Genomic DNA, 13,286 nt, shown 5'->3' with positions numbered 1-13,286 from the left:
TTTCACTCCCTGCAGCCAGAAAAGAATTTCATCAAAAAACGCCAGTTAAAATCCTATCCATCTTCCAGAGGCCGACTCAACTGCTACCTCTTCTCCATGAAGACATGCTCTCCTCAACCACCTGTGCTCTCGTGATTCCATATTCTCTGTGCTACTTTCTATACCAGTTTTTATACTCTATCTTTTGGTTTTATATTTATTTGTATGTTTCTTTTCTGTCTTAAACAGAAACTACAAAAGCTACAAGAAAAGTTATCCATGAATTCTTAAGCATACTGCATACTCAAACTGACGAGTTAACCTCTCCTGTTCAGTTTCTGTTATCTCAGGCTCACGCTGCCAAATCAAACTTCCCCACAGTTTTTAAAAAAAAAGGAAAAAGAGACCAAAAAAAAGAAGATCCCCCAAAAATCACATCAAGTAAAATAATACACATCACAAATTTTACAAGTATGCCCTGTGCATTATACAAAACACAGAGATCTCTACACACAAACATCTTTAGAAAACAATAAGTTAAAGTCAAATGGATTTCCTTTTCAAGATATTTTTGGAGATTTCAATATGTTCAACTCTTGGTGGCAATGGAGGCGGTGATTCCTGAACACATTCGACCATGTTCTCTTTTTCTTACATCAGTTCTCAAACTACCTGTCTGAGTCATATATTTGGAAAATGCTGAAGTTCTACCCAATCTGTTAAATTTTCACTCACACAGATTTGCTGAAAATCTTGAACTTATTAGCTACAGTTGGAAAAATAGGAGAGGGGCATGGTGGTTTATCATCAAAAACCAGAGATTATTTTCTAAAAACCAGTACCCTTTTTTTCCACCTGCTTTGACATGTTCAAAACACTGGTAACAAACTCATGTCCTGCATTTATCAAGTTTCTTGCGTTCATTTTTTTTTAAACTGATAGTCTCACACTATATTCTAATTATACCACCTAAATATTTAAATACTTTTTTCATACTTTAAATTCAACTGGAAATGTTCCAGCATTTCCTTAATTACATGATATTATACAATTATTTTCTTGCTAAATATTGAGCAGTTTTCATATTCTGTGCATTGGTTCAAAATTGGCATCTGTATTTCAAAAGCAAGCAGACACTCAACCAAATGAAATACACAGATTATGAATCTGATTTTTTTTTAATGTTACTTTTGACGGTGGATAGGTTCAAACACTACTCGAAAAATGATAACTGAATGTAGCTCTTTGTTCTTAAACTGTGTTTTGATACATCATGTTTAATTTTAATAAAGAGTTAAAAAATATTTTTTTAAAAATTATGAAAAGCAGAAATTTTACTGTTTTGTTACACATACCAGTGCTACCAATAGCATCTGCAGATTTTTAACCACTAAATACAGTGTTCAGAGCCCTGGTGGCACAGTGGTTAAGAGCTTGGCTGCTAACCAAAAGGTCGGTATTTCGAACCCACCCCATGCTCCCTGGAACCCTAGGAGGCAGTTCTACTCTGTCCTATAGGGTCACTATGAGTTGAAATCATCTCGACGGCAATGGGTTTGGTTTTTTTTTTGGTAATAGAGTTTCCAGAGTTTAGCAATTTTTCTTACAAAGTCCCTATGAGTAAAAATACTAGCTGTTGTAGAAAAATTAAAAGAAAAAAATAATCTCTGATGCTGAATTTCTTACTAATTCCCTCAACAACAAATATTAAGAAGCAGCTACTACATGCTGGGCGATATTGTAACTATCAAAGATGCCTCACTAAACAAACAGGAAATAAATCATCTAACATATGAGCACTATAAACCCCAAAACCTGTTGCCATCACTCGGTAGGTTAGCAGCCATAGCTCGCTGTAGCTTTTAACTACCGTGCCACCAGGACTCTAGGAGCACCATAGAGAAAAATTATTAAGAGTGATGGCAGGAGGGAAAGGTTATAATTTTACATTTGGTGGTCAGGGCCCCAATGCAAAGGGAACACTAGAGCAAAAACTTGAGGGAAGTGAGGCCCAAACCATGTAGCTTCTAGGGGAAGAACATTCCAGGCAGAAAAAAACAGCAAGCACAAAGACCCCATGAAGGACATCCACTTTTTAGTATGACTGTATTTAATAGACGGAAACTCTGGTGGCATAGTGGTTAAGTGCTACAGCTGCTAACCAAGAGGTCAGCAACTCGAATCCACCACGTGCTCCCTGGCAACTCTATGGGGCAGTTCCACTCCGTCCTATAGCACCGCTATGAGTTGGAATCGACAGCGATGGGTTTGGTTTTTTTGGTATATTTAATAGACAGTGATTTCCCTATTCTGTAATATGTTATAATTTTCCATTTGGGGCCCAGATGAGATGGAATAGGCTATTGGAAATGAGACTTCAAAGAACTATCTAGTTTATCTTTCCATAGCCCATAAGCAAAATCTGGTCTACCACCTGTATTTGTAAATCAAGTTTTATTGGAACTCATTGGTTTAAATGTTGTCTGTGGCTGCTTTCATCCCGTAACTGCTGAGTCGAGTAATTGCGACAAAGATCATATGGCCTGCAAAACCTAAAATATTTCTTATCTGACCCTTTTTAGAAAAACTTTGCTGACCCCTACTCTATGGAATCCAGAATGCCATCTGAGTCCGTGATACCTGTACCAAAGGAACATGTGACCATGCAAGTTTCACAAAGCCTCACAACCTCTGCAAAAAGAATGTGTGGGCATCACTTTGTCTTATTAATGAGCATTTAAACACCCTCACAATAGCCTATGGAGTCTAAACAGGGAAAGGAAAAATTCGGTTTCTACTTCTGAACTAATAAATACATGCTTCTTAGCCAGTTAAAATTTTTCTTTCAGTGCATAGCAACGATACGGCATGGACCATGGAAAAGTTTTTAAATTTCTCGATGATACAACTAGCTCCTTTGTTTACTTTCTCATCTCCATTTATCCGGCTGTCCAGGAGAGAAACCTTTTAAACCAGAACACTCAATTATTTCCCCTGAAATGAAAAAATATAAATCTAGACAACTTACAACATCTAACCTTAGGCAGGTTCTGAACAGAAAAGATGGAAAGTCAGAGTTCTGATAAAGAGAGAGGGAGAATGCTCTAACTGCCCCAGAGGAGATCAGTAATGACCAAGCTTTCTCAGTGTGCCTGAAGCATAAACATACCCAGCCCATAAAGAGCAACATACCACTGGAGACCACACAGGAAACCACAGCTCCTGGGGGCTCTGGACCCAGAGTGGGCTAAATTCTTGATTATTTGAAAGATCACTTGGAACTCCCTAAACCCTTATATTTTATAGAAATGAGATTTGGGGACGTTCAAACTCACTGTTTAATTTCATCAGTGTGCGTATTTGAATGCTGGCTCATGCCTTTGATATCTGAATACGCATTTCTTAATAATACTAATGGCTGATAAAAATAGATACTATACACAGCAAGCTAAGAAATATTCAGCTTCTGTTTATTCAAAATCTAATCTTCTAGAAGAATGCAGTCATAAATTATTAACCATATAATCAGTAACCATAAGACTTTTGGTTTCTTTTTTTTTTTTTTTTTTCCTGCTTTCTCAGGAAATTTAATTCCTGCTCTTACTACTCATCTGAGGCTTCTTCTGGTAAATGCATTGCTAATAAAATTTACTTTAGAACAAACCAAGGCACTCTAGAGATGAACATTTTTAACGGCATGGTAGAAAAAGGTGGGACACTGTAGGGACTAACCAAGTTAACTACTTAAACATGAGAAAAAAGATAATTTAAATAACTCATGAAAAAAATTTCAAGTAAGTATTTCAAAAAGACATCTGAAAATCGGGATGCCAGAAAATACTTAAAATTACACACAATTCCTCTCCAAAGATTTCTCAGTACTGTAACATATTTAAGGGATAGAATTTATCAAAATCAGAAGTGATAAATTACTCAAAAGTATAACATTCAAGGGACCCTGACTTCCTATGCAACATGCTAAAATCAAAACAGCTTATCGATAACAGTGAAAACCGAGATCTAACAATGACATACTTTCCCCTAACTACAATAAGCTCTGTATTCTCAAATAACACACTATCATGACATAAGCAAAGGCCAAACAAGGTGGGCTGAGTAATGCTAACTCGGTTTGTTGTTTTCCTCTGCCACAAATTGAGACACGGGATAGTAGTGCATATTTTGCTAAGAAGTTAGAATCAAACATTGAAGATCTGGGTGTAAAATTATAATTTTCAGCTCTAATCTGCTATTCGAAATCTTAACCCAGCATTCTATACAACAAATTACACATTACTCTTTATGTCTAAAGAACAGCATTTGCAAAAGTATACTGAAAAGCCCCTAATAATTGTATCTCTATGTATTTGGTGGTAAGAGGAGACATGCCCCCCAGGCAGGTTTAGAAATGGATAAACTTCAATGATTAAAAAATATATTACTTATGAAGTTAAAGAAAAGAATAAATACATACCCTTGAGGAGAGAGTTTGTCTAGCCACCCAGATTTAATCCTCCTTGCAGGTGATCCATAAAAACAGGCATAAGGAGATATCGCGTATGAGGGAAGAGTTGAAGAATCAGCATTTCCACTTGGTGAGCTACATGGATAACTGTGCCTAGTAAGAGGGTCCAAATTCAATACTTTCTGAGTCCTAGATTTAGGTGCCTTTGAATTTTTTCTTCTTAAACTGTGAAAACATTCTTCTACTGTTGAGTATTCTGATTCAGAAGCAGAGTCTATTAGAACATTATTTTTGTCTTCTCGAGGTATCCAAATATCTTCCACTTTGTCTTCACTTGTTTTCTCTGTCCTGTTATCATATATGCTAAATGGAAAGGAGAGTTGTTAACACCTCAAAGTATAATATGTAATTTAAACACTTGTTTGTATTTACAAATGACCAATCCCAAAAACCAAAGATCAGGAAAATGTTAAGAGTTCAATGAGCCCAAATGTCAATTTTTAAAACTCTTACAGAAAATTAAATGGAAACCTTCACTATCTTAGGACATATCTGGACACTACTAGCAAGTTTTTCCCTATGTGTAATTTAAATTTGGTCCCTTTTATTTTGTGGGATTGGGTGCAGATGGTAAGGATGGTGACTAACCATATTCTTTGCATTACAATTTAAACAACTTCAACAGCACCATTAAGTGGTCAGCCCAGCTTACTCTCTGGATCACATCATGAACTACTAATTCATCTATTTGGAGATCTTATTTCCAACTTAGGACTCCCTGCATAATGTAAACAGTTAACATGCTTAGTTACTAACCAAAAGGTTGGAGGTTTAAGTCCACCCAGAAGTGCCTTGGAAGACAGGCCTAGCCTTTCTTCTGAGAAATCGGCCACTGAAATCCCCATGGAACACAGTTCTACTCTGACACACATGGGGACACCATTAGTAGGAACTGACTTAAATGACAACTTGTTTGCACATGTATGCTTTATTTTAATTATTTCCAACTTGTCCCCTCTCAAGGTTTCCTCTAATCAACTCTAAGAACTTAGTGTTCCACCATAATACAAGAAAACAGACTATGTCTGACTGCTAAGAGTTTCAGTATTATTTTGCAATATTAATGAGGTAAAAAACTGTACCACATTGCTAACAGAAAACAAGAAACGGTCAGTGTACAGTATACAATAATGTAAATTATTTACTGGAACACATTCATTATAGCTAAGAATACTCCTATAGATTTAAGGAGCGACACAGTAGAATCACACAGTCATTTATGTATAATAAAACCCATTACAATGAAGTTTTTGCTAATCAGTGAAATAGATATAACTAGAGGTCATATAATATCCTCCTGGATATAGTGTTCTAAAAAGCATTTCTTCCTTTAAGATAAATTTAGCCTTCTATACTTTATACAATAATAGGTTCATATCAAATGCTTACTAAAGATAGTTAATGCTTAATAAAGATAGTTTCAACTTAAGGAAACCCACTTAACAAGGCTAAACTTAAGTGTTAGCCTAGGAAAATGAAGGATAAGTAGAAAATAAAATGAACATTAGGTAATGATCCAGTACATCAAGTCCCAATAAAGTTGATGGAAAAAAAAAAAGACAAAAATAAATTTATATTAAACCAAAACCAAATCTGTTGCTCTCGAGTCAATTTCAACTCATAGTGACCCTACAAGACAGAACAGAACTGCCCCACTAGGTTTCCAAGGAGGGCACGGTGGATTCGAACTGCCGACCTTCTGGTTAGCAGCCGTAGCGCTTAACCACTATGCCACCAAAAAAAAAAAAAAAAACTGAAACCATTGCCATCAAGTCAATTCCAACTCATAGCGAACCTATAGGACAGAGTAGAACTGCCCCATACAGTTTCCAAGGAATGCCTGGTGGATTCAAACTGCCGATCTTTTGGTTAGCACCCATAGCACTTTAGCATTACACCACCAGGGTTTCCAAAATTTATTTTATATATAAATTTATATTGGTGCCTATAAATTGTTTAATTTAACATGTGACCCAAATAACTAAATATTGGTCAAGCCTCTTGTCAATGCTGAGCCTCTAATAAAAAGAATACATTACACTATAAAAATTCTGCACCTCACAAAGTGACATATTAAATTGTGCCCTTCTCCTGTATATTAACATAAATTCTCATTTCTAAGGTGCAGTCATGGTCACCACATATTTGCAACTTTGGGTGGAGAGCAGTTCAATCTAGAAAAAGACAAAAATAATCTACTATAGAATATCACTCTAGTCTCCATTTACTGATTCCTTACATTCCACTATTATAGTGTGTGCTGTTATCAAAATATTTAGAAACAAAATATTTGATTTTACCAACATAAATATTATTTCTTAGAATTACAACAGTATGAGCAAGCAGTCAACGTTTCACATTTTTACTTGAAAAAATTAATCATGATCCATCAATGACCATATACCTTTCAGTAGTTGTTTCCCTTTTAAGTGTTTCTTCATGGGTCCAAAATTCATTTTTTATAGATTTCTTCTATAAAAATAAATAAATACATTTATCGGTTTTTTTGCTTTTTTTTTTTTTAAATTTTATTTCTGCAGCAATATTCTACAATGGTCCACAATATTTGGGAGTACTTTTTAAATTAATCATATGTCTAATTGCTTAGATCAATTTTCAGTAAAATTAAGACAATCAGGGAGACTAAATAAAACAATAGAATTTCACTGCCTTTTTCAATATTTTATTTAAATCATTAATAAATCATAATTTCAACTAATAAGAAGATGCTAACCAATAATAAAAGTCATTTTACTTTTCTTGCCCTGGTTTCTTTTTGTCTTCCAACTTCTATCGACTTCAAAACATAAAACAATGAAAGGGCACACGTAGTAGAGAGGAAAGACTAAGTCATAAACCAAATAATTAAGATATATAAATAGCTGGAAGTCAAAACACATCAGAAGTCTGTTTTGAGTGTAACAAAAAATAAAATCTAGGGTTTTTTTTTTTTGGTTTATTTTTGTTTTTGACGTTTTGTTGTTGTTATTAAAATCACTTTATCTTGTGGTAAATTTTAAAAACACAGTTCTGTAACTCTTGAACTTAAACTGTGTTTTCATGACATATAAAGTTATAGAATTAGCATGATTATATTAAACAGAAATTTTACTGATTGGAAATTTCACTTCTCAATATAATGCATTCTTCAAATCATATACAGGAAAGCGAAGAAGTACATACAGGCAGAAAAGCAGAGAATTGAATATGGAAGAAATGTAAAATGTATGAGACTAACCTTGGAATTTTCTAATCTCTGGAAGAGAAAGGTCTCTCCATAAGGAAAAATAGAAGATGAATTCTCCTCGCTTGAATCTTTTGGGGGAATAATAGGTTGAGAAGGGAAAGATGTAAATAATGTGAAACATTGTCAAAAAAAAAAAAAAAAAAGCATGCGTTTATAACAATACCATACCACATCTCAGGCTATATTCTTTGAGAATATAAAATTGAGCTCATAATTCTTACTTATAACTCTCATCACCTTTTTGATGCAGTGCTCACTGTATATACCATTCAGTTGGTTAACACTTTATACTGTGTGAATCACCATTTCTGAAACTGCCATGTGTCACACACGTCCTTGCTAACCTCTAAGATCCCACATTAATATAACCAAGCACATTTTCCACATATCATGGAAACTGTGGTAGTGCCATTTTATGTTAATCTCTAAATAAGAGAACAGTATAAATACCAGAGAATTACTCTTAATTCTATTACTAATTTCAATAAGCAATACAAAAAGTTAACAGCTTTTTTTTTTTTTTAACAAAAACGGAACAGCTAGATGTTATACCCATTGCTGTAGGGTCGATTCTGACTCATAGCAACCCCATAGGACAGAGCAGAACTGCTGCATAGGGTTTCCAAGGAGCAGCTGGTGGATTCAAACTGCAGGCCTTTTGGTTAGCAGCCGTAGCTCTTAACCACTGGGCCACCTGGGCTCATTGTTCAAAATTCCAGAATCTACTTAATACAATTCTTCTAACACCATAGCTACTTACACAACTTTAAATAATTTCAAAAGAATTTCTACTGTCTTTGGAAATTCTAAACACTTGCATTTTCTGCTACTGTAAAAATCTGTTAAAGGTTCAGTACCCAAGTGTTTGCCATCTTTTTGTTGAGAAGAATGTACCCAAACATACCAGCAGAATTTTCAAAAGGAAAATAAGGCCTCTGTCAATGAACAATTTACCCAAGTAATAATGCCAGGCCTTTCCTGTTGCCATGGCAAAATTACCTTCCATACATCTTTGTCCTGTAGCTCAGGCTGCCTGAATCCATTTCAATTTCACTAAATACCTTCGATTGTGGCCAATAATAAATGAAGCTTGTATAAAAAGTCTTTTTACACAAGCATGTGCAAATTTCCAAGGGGACTCAGGGCATACTACTGTCCTTTATTCATTCACCTTTAAAAGTGTCTGAAGCGGTTATGAACACAGGCAGTTATTCCCATTATTGCCTATCCTGCAGGTGGGCTGCCTTCTCAATCACAATTTTAACAAATTAAATAGTATCAAATGAGTGCTGACTAATTTACAAAGACTTTAAATGCACAGACTTACTTTGCTGGGCCACAAATTTTCCAGCTGAGGTAGTTACATTTCTTCTCTCACGGAGGTAGCTTTAAGCAAAGAGGGAAATAGTTAATAGTTACTATCTTGGGTGAAAGATTAATAAGTAGAGACATACATTTTGGGGGGTAGAAAAGTCCATAGTCAAAAATAAGTCCGATTTGAAATGAACAGAATGGTCAAACTCCACAATTGTTTTTTTTCTTTTTCTATATAATCTTAAAGATAAGATCTTTAAAGATATTTCATTAGATTTTGCAAGTATTTGCTTCTTACCTTTAAAATTTACAAAAGTAAATTAATTATTGTGTGCATAGATGCCAGTCCTAACCAGTAAAAATACTCCGTTGTCCAAGTCTGTTGCTGTCGAGTCAACTGCGACTCATAGCGACCCTGTAGGACAGGACAGAACTGCCCCATAGGGTTTCCAAGGAATGCCTGTTGGATTCGAACTGCAGGCCTTTTGGTTAGAAGCCATAGCTCTTAATCACTATGCCACCAGGGTTTCCAACCAGTGAAAATAAGGAGATTAAAACAAAATTTAATAGGAAACTAATACAATCTACTGCTTAAATTTTTGTGTGTGTATACTGATATATATATATATATATATACATGCATGCATATGTGTACACACATATACACAAGAGCCCCAGGAAGGGTAGGGAAGGGAATTTCAGCTCTCTTCTCCTTACGCCTACCTCCTGGTTCCCCACATGGACAACCATCTCTCCATTGGGAATTACTAGGTACTACTTCAGCTTTTTTTTTTTTTAACTTCAGCTTAAAACTGGGGCAGTTCTACTCTGCCCTATAGGGTCACTATGAGTCGGAATCGACTCAATAGCAGCGGGTTTTTTTATTTTTTTTACTTCAGCTTAAAAATAAAAAACAAAAAAAGAGCTAGAAAACATGTATGTGTAGTAACTCACCCACACATATGCACATATACTTTTTTTTTTTTTTATTTCTGTACCTATCTATCTATGTATATCCTTAAAAACTTGAATTCATACTGACACTTCCCAATAGCACAGGGTGCAGGGTACATTTTAGCCTACCCTCTTTCCTCACCTGCAATTCCTCCTCCAACAATGAAAAGCCTGTTATTCGTTATCTACAACATATTTACTTATTTGTTCAATGGTAGTATACACATGGAGTTCCTGGGTGGTAGGAATGGTTAACATGCTCAGCCGCTAACCAAAAGGTTGGCAGCTCAAGTCTACCCAAAGCACCTTGGAAGAAAGGCCTAGTGATCTAGTTCTGAAATATTTGCCATTGCCAATCCTAGGTGGAACAATTCTATCCTGACACATATGAGGTCACCATGAGGCAAAATCAACTTGATGGCAACTGTTTTTTGTTTTCTTTGGGTTTTTTTTTTTTTTTTTTAGTATACACATAAGCTAATTTCAGAATAGTTAGCCATATTCCTGTGAGAAACAAATTTACTAACTACACCTCAGAATTTGTGTTTGGTTCTTTTTGTTTTTACCTTTACAGTATCAAGTCAAAACATTGGTCTGGCTCTATTAACATAATATGAAAAGACCTTATAGACTTAAAAGGTCGTACTTCCTAGAGGAGAGAGACTGCAGGCAATTAATTAGAATACAGCATGACAACAGCTATGACAAAAGTAAACACTGTGGAAACAGAGTGTAATGAATACCTACTAGTATACGAAAGAGCTCCATCATTTCATGTTTAAGCATTACTGTTCCATCTAAATGTAAGGATCAGGACAATGCCCTTAACATCTGTTAGAAAGATACCTGCCTAGTAGAGATATTCCATAAACACTAAATATTAAAGAATAATTGAAACCTGTGCTTCAGTCCATGAAGAAGTAACTCCTATGGAACTACCCTGCCACTACAAAAAACTAGAAAAGTGTTTAAAATATATGAAACAACTATTTTCAGATACTGCACACAGACAGTGCTAGATGGTTACCTTAGAGAAAGAAACTGAATGCGGGAATCCCCACAAATTCCCTGAATTCTGCCTGGCGTAATTTTCCAGAGAGCCATACAGAGAGGGAAAACCCAAAAAGACCACGACATGTCAGAGACTGGGACCAAGCTCAAAGGATCTGGAATGCAGAGTAGCAGTGAGGGTAGTATTCATAGAAAGCGTTTCACAACTATGCAGATAGTGGTCCCTGAGTCTTTGGCACAATACTAATTTATGAAGGCAGAGTATTAAAGTTCACAAGACCAAGCAAAGAACAACTGCCTGCAAAGAACAATTACTAAAGTATTGTAAGCCAAACATTTCCTTAGAGTACACATAAGTCTGGGAAACATTCAAATTCGCAGGAGCCATCGTGAAGATGCCTCACTGAATGCACAGGGGCATTTAGCAGTGTTATGGACTGAATTATGTCCCCCCAAAATGTATGTCAATTTGGCTAGGCCATGATTCCCAGTATTGTGTGACTGTCCACCATTTTGTCATCTGATGTGATTTTCCCATGTGTTGTAAATCCTACCTCTGTGATGTTGATGAGGCAGTAATAGAGGCAGTTATGTTAATGAGGCAGAACTCAATCTATGAGATTAGGTTGTATCCTGAGTCAATCTCTTTTTGAGATATAAAACAGAGAAATGATCAGATAGACCTCATTACCACCAAGCAAGAAGAGCCAGGAGCATGCGTCCTTTGGACCTGGAGTCCCTGAGCAGAGTAGCTCCTTCCCTAGGGAAGACTGATGACAAGAATTTTCCCCAGGACAGAGAGAGACAGAGAGAGAGAAAGCCTTCCCCTGGAGCTTCCACCCTGAAATGAGACTTCCAGCCCCCTAGACCGTGAGAGAATAAATTTCTTTTTGTTAAAGCCATCCACTTGTGGTATTTGTTATAGTAATAATATAAGTAGTACCATCAGAAAGATTATGGTACTCAATTAGCATTAGAGTACAGACTACACTAGGCCCACCATAAAAAATAACTTAAAAAACAAGCTTTGAAAGACTCAATTTGATCCACAAGTTAACTACCTGCCATAACAAAGTCTGACACTCTTCAAAAAAACTAAACAAAATTCAGCATACAAAAAGTAACAATGTAAACCATCCAATCAGTACTTAGTAGACATGCAAAAGAGACATATGTGAACTATGAGCAGGGGAACAAACCTTCACTAGAAAGGATCTAGGAATTACAGACATATGAAATTAGCAGACAAGAAATTTAATATAGATATTATAAATATGGTTAATATGGTTTAAAGGAAAATATGAACAAAATGAAAGAAGAAATAGAAAATATAAAAAGATACCAATTAGAATTTCCATAAATTGAAAAAAATAAAATACATGAAATTAAAATCTCTGAATAGAATTCATAAAAGATTAGAAAACTGCAAAAGAGCAGCAAAGCTAAAAATATAGTGTTATGGATTAAACTGTGTTCCCTAAAAAGGTATGCTGAAGTCCTAAACCCTATTTTATATATATCTATATATATATGAGTCGATTTCAACTCATTGCAAACCTACAGGACTGAGGAGAACTGCCCATAAGGTTTCTAAGGCTGTCAATCGTTACAGAAGAAGACTGCCACATCTGTCTCCCATGGAGCAGCTGGTGGGTTCAAACGCCGGACCTTTCAGTTAGCAACTGACCACTTTTAACCACTGTGCCAGCCCCACTCCTATAAATCTGTAGAGTCAATGCAATCCCAATAAAAAGTTACATGCCGTGTGTGGTGTGTGTGTGTGTGTGTGCGTGTACGTGTGTGTATGTAATAAGAAAAGCTGATTCTAAATCAAACCCATTGCCACAGAGCCAATTCCAACTCATAGTAACCCTATAGGATAGAGTAGAACTGCCCCATAGGGTTTCCAAGGCTATAAATCTGTACAGATGCAGCCTGCCACATCTTTCTCGTGCAAAGCAACTGGTGGCAACTGGTGGGTTTGAACCAGAAAGGGCAAAGAATTACTAAGAAATGTTTGAAGGATAAGATGAGAAGACACGCTTTACCAGGTATTATAATTTATTACAGAGCTATAATAATTTATAGTATGGAGAAAAAAATTGACATTGTCAATGATTTAATTCTACTTGGATTAACAATCAACATCCATGGAAAAAGCACTCTTAAAATCAAATGGGATATCGCACTGGACAAATCTACTGCAAAAGACCTCTTGAAAGTTTTAAAAAGCGAAGATGTCATTTTGATAACCAC

At 35.7% G+C, this 13,286-nt stretch overlaps 1 protein-coding gene across 4 annotated transcripts in view; it reads right to left on the bottom strand.

Annotated features, from left to right (window-relative positions):
- Positions 1–13,286, bottom strand: part of ARAP2 (ArfGAP with RhoGAP domain, ankyrin repeat and PH domain 2) — a 247,799-nt gene that overhangs the window by 184,164 nt on the left and 50,349 nt on the right. For all 4 annotated transcript variants that reach the window (XM_049886379.1, XM_049886382.1, XM_049886381.1 and 1 more), the window contains exons 3-6: positions 9,079–9,137; positions 7,743–7,819; positions 6,909–6,976; positions 4,454–4,807 (exon numbers count right to left, since the gene is read on the bottom strand). In XM_049886379.1, coding sequence (XP_049742336.1) covers positions 4,454–4,807; positions 6,909–6,976; positions 7,743–7,819; positions 9,079–9,137 — 558 coding nt within the window. The remainder of the gene's footprint in view (positions 1–4,453; positions 4,808–6,908; positions 6,977–7,742; positions 7,820–9,078; positions 9,138–13,286) is intronic.

This window comes from Elephas maximus, chromosome 5, assembly GCF_024166365.1.
Source record: "Elephas maximus indicus isolate mEleMax1 chromosome 5, mEleMax1 primary haplotype, whole genome shotgun sequence".
Taxonomy (NCBI): Eukaryota; Metazoa; Chordata; class Mammalia; order Proboscidea; family Elephantidae; genus Elephas; species Elephas maximus.
Note: the sequence above shows the minus strand (reverse complement) of the source record. Positions and strands in the feature narration are given on the sequence as shown.